This window comes from Poecilia reticulata, linkage group LG21 (genome assembly GCF_000633615.1).
Source record: "Poecilia reticulata strain Guanapo linkage group LG21, Guppy_female_1.0+MT, whole genome shotgun sequence".
Classification (NCBI taxonomy): Eukaryota; Metazoa; Chordata; class Actinopteri; order Cyprinodontiformes; family Poeciliidae; genus Poecilia; species Poecilia reticulata.
The window spans coordinates 22,840,625-22,843,866 of record NC_024351.1 but is presented as its reverse complement, the minus strand read 5'-3'; the positions used below and the strand labels follow the sequence as shown (position 1 = coordinate 22,843,866).

The 3,242-nt window shown below is 45.2% G+C and overlaps 1 protein-coding gene across 4 annotated transcripts in view; it reads left to right on the top strand.

Annotated features, from left to right (window-relative positions):
* fynb (FYN proto-oncogene, Src family tyrosine kinase b) overlaps window positions 1-3,242 on the top strand; it is an 84,379-nt gene that overhangs the window by 70,167 nt on the left and 10,970 nt on the right. For 2 of the 4 annotated variants that reach the window (XM_017302296.1, XM_008398533.2), the window contains 2 exons: window positions 152-316; window positions 2,824-3,003. In XM_017302296.1, the coding sequence (XP_017157785.1) occupies window positions 152-316; window positions 2,824-3,003 (345 nt within the window). Of the gene's footprint in view, window positions 1-151; window positions 317-593; window positions 750-2,823; window positions 3,004-3,242 lie in introns of all 4 variants that reach the window. The other 2 variants (XM_008398532.2, XM_008398535.2) reach the window with 2 other exon arrangements.

The window sequence follows — 3,242 nt, the reverse complement described above, 5'->3', positions numbered from 1 at the left end:
CAGAAACCTTTTTATTTCCCTCCCGCTGTGTTTTTCCCCCCTCTGCCTCCATGTCTTCTGTATCCTCTGTCCTCTCCGCCCGGCCGGACTCTTTGCTAACTCTCTGCACATGTCTCCCTCTGCTCCTCTTTGCTGCTGCGTGGCCTTGCAGACCGCGCTGCAGGCCTCTGCTGTCGCTTGGTGGTTCCCTGCCACAAGGGGATGCCCCGCCTCGCCGACCTGTCGGTGAAAACCAAAGATGTGTGGGAGATCCCACGGGAGTCGCTGCAGCTCATCAAGCGCCTGGGGAACGGGCAGTTTGGGGAGGTCTGGATGGGTACGGACCCAGCCGTCTCCGGTGGTCACACCGGGGGGGGATTGGGATGGGAACAGAGACTCCAGACACACCTTGAAWTCMAAACAGGAGAATAATGAATAATGTGGAAGCTGAGAGAATCATAAAGCAAAGATTCTAAATCACAAAAACACAGATTGTGTCAGGAGGCTCTGCTTCCCCAACCAACATGGCCTCCCTCCGTGTGCGCCTCCGTGCATGCTCCTCTCCCCGTAGTTAACCCTTGTGCCTTGCCTCCCCCCTTCCCCCAACCATGTAGAGAGTGCGGATGGTTTGTGCTTTAATTTAACGGGCGTGTGCATGAACTACATCCCCGACACTGTGGGCTTGAGCCACGATGCCTGGGAGATCAGCAGAGACGCCCTGAACCTGGAGGAGCAGCTGGGGACGGGATGCTTTGCTGAAGTGTTCTACGGTAAGAAAATCWGAAAAAAATCCAAATAAAACCTGAGCTTCCCTTTTTCACATGTTCCTCAGGAGGTCTGTGATGAGACAGACGGGGCTCTCAGGTGTTCTGGAATATTCCTTACAGAGTTTCAGCTCCTTGATTCAACCAGCAAATCTGTTCCTAAACTTCTACTCGTCCAGATATGAGCTCCACTGCTTTCTTTCTCCTTTTGGGGGGAGCTAATTATATCCATTATATGTGATTCTCCAATACAAAACAAGACTCCTCTCTCTCACACACACACATGCACACACACCCTCTAGAATCACCTTTTACTTCAATCCCAGCTGCAAGTCTCTAGTCTCCTAAAGACTAAGACTTTTTTTTCACCATTTCTCTTTACCAAACTATTGTAACTAAGTAACACACATTGAGTTGGTGGTTGTCAGTCAAAATGCAAAAAATGTTCAAGGGGTGTGAATAGTTTTTCAGGGACTGCAGATGTTTGAATGTCGACATTCCCAGCAGGACAGGCGGTGATCAGCAGGAGGCCTCCACCCAGCTGCTCCGCTAACASCAGCTAACTGTGATTACTGAATAAATCCCTCCAACTCATTCCAAACTCAGTTAGTTCATGCAATACTAATCCCCTCTACAGTGTGTATGTTTGACTCAGAGTGAGATCAGAGGAGAGAGTCTGTGAGTTCCAGACAGCAGGGTTCCTGCAGTCTGGAACAAATCTGTTTTTCTGTTTCATTCTTGGACCAAATTAAATGAAAAGTAAATTTAATTAAGGATTTTAAGCAAAAAGAGAATTTTTCAAATTCATGGCGATGTTTTTATTAGTTGACTGAAACGTTCAGGTTCACACAGCGGCATGTTTCTAATGCATGACTGTGGATTTGGTCATCAACATTAAACGGTTCAAAACCCATCTGAGAATCAGGCTKCAGTCACTCAGCTGGAAAATGTCCCAAACCTGTGATTGTTGTTTTTTTTCCCCCTATAAAAGCTTGATCCAAAGTTTTCATGGTAACCTGAACGGCACAATTCTCATATTTAAACCTCCCAAAAAAAAAACTGATCTGTCCCACTTTCATACGTGGAACTAATTCCGTTAGTCAGAATGATCAAGTCACAGTCTGTCATTGATGTGAGACATGCATCATAATTTTCAACACTCCTGATTCTGGATAAACATCTAAACATATCTTTACAGAAGTTACCGTTAGTTGTGATTTCTTTAATATTGATCTGCAGACGGCTTCCTCCTGCTGTGTGACGACGACATTCCTCCTCTGAGCAAAAACCGCTCACACAGAACCTCCTTACAGTCRCATCATTCAGAAACATGAACAACCAAGCAAAAATAAATAAATAAAACATTCAATCAATCAATCAAATTTTATCTGTATAGCACATTTCAGCAGCAAGGCATTTCAAAGTGCTTTACATAATTAAAAATGTGACATTGTATAAACTGTAAGAGAGATTTTGAAAAAAAAAAAAAAGATAAAAACATTAAAACCCGCACCCCTTTTCAACTAGGGGGGACGACACCTGCACCCCTGCCTTATCTGGGACTCAAGCCCGTTCTGGGACTTTAGTCAAAAACGCCGTTTGACAAGTACTCCAACCTCTAGGTTTTTAGTTGAAACGCYGTCAACTGGGACTCTAAACCCCGTAGGACTTTAGATAAACGCTGTTTAACTGGGACTCTAACCTTCATTAAACAGTGAACTTCATCATAAAATAATAATTGAGCATTAAGACCTGCTGAGTGAGAATATCTGTAAACATTTTTATCTGGAAAAGTCTGGAATGATGATTTGGAAACCATGTAGGAACCCCAGCTCAAAGTAAARGTTCAGTTCGCTGTGTTTGTCATCCGAAAGCAACGTAAATCACATCATCTCCGATCTCACTCTGTATTGCATGACATTTCAAAGAAAGCCCTCCTGATTCCCCCCATGTGCATGCCTGCCTCCCGTCGACTGCCTGTGTACCTGACGCAGTGTGAATGGCAGCAGAGGCTCCTGCTGTGCTGACGCTGGCATGTGTGTGTGCGTGTGTGTGTGTGCGTGTGTGTGCATGTGAGCAGGAACGTGGAACGGCACCACCAAAGTGGCGGTGAAGACGCTGAAGCCCGGCACCATGTCCCCCGAGTCGTTCCTGGAGGAGGCTCAGATCATGAAGAAGCTCCGCCATGACAAGCTGGTGCAGCTGTACGCCGTGGTGTCTGAGGAGCCCATCTACATCGTTACAGAGTACATGAGCAAAGGTACCGCCACATGGGAAAGCCTGGTCGTCATAGAGATGCRCTGAGGAGGATCACGTGGTTTTCAAGAGTAGAWATCAGTTACATTTCAGGTTTTCTTTAAGATCTGCTTTTCACAGAGGAAATRATTAATGTTCCACTTTTTAACTGATCCGGATGTTCATATTTTTTATTCCATCTGTAGATTAGTCAATCTCTTTAGTTATATTCATCGATATAAATGAAGAGCGAGAGGCACTAAT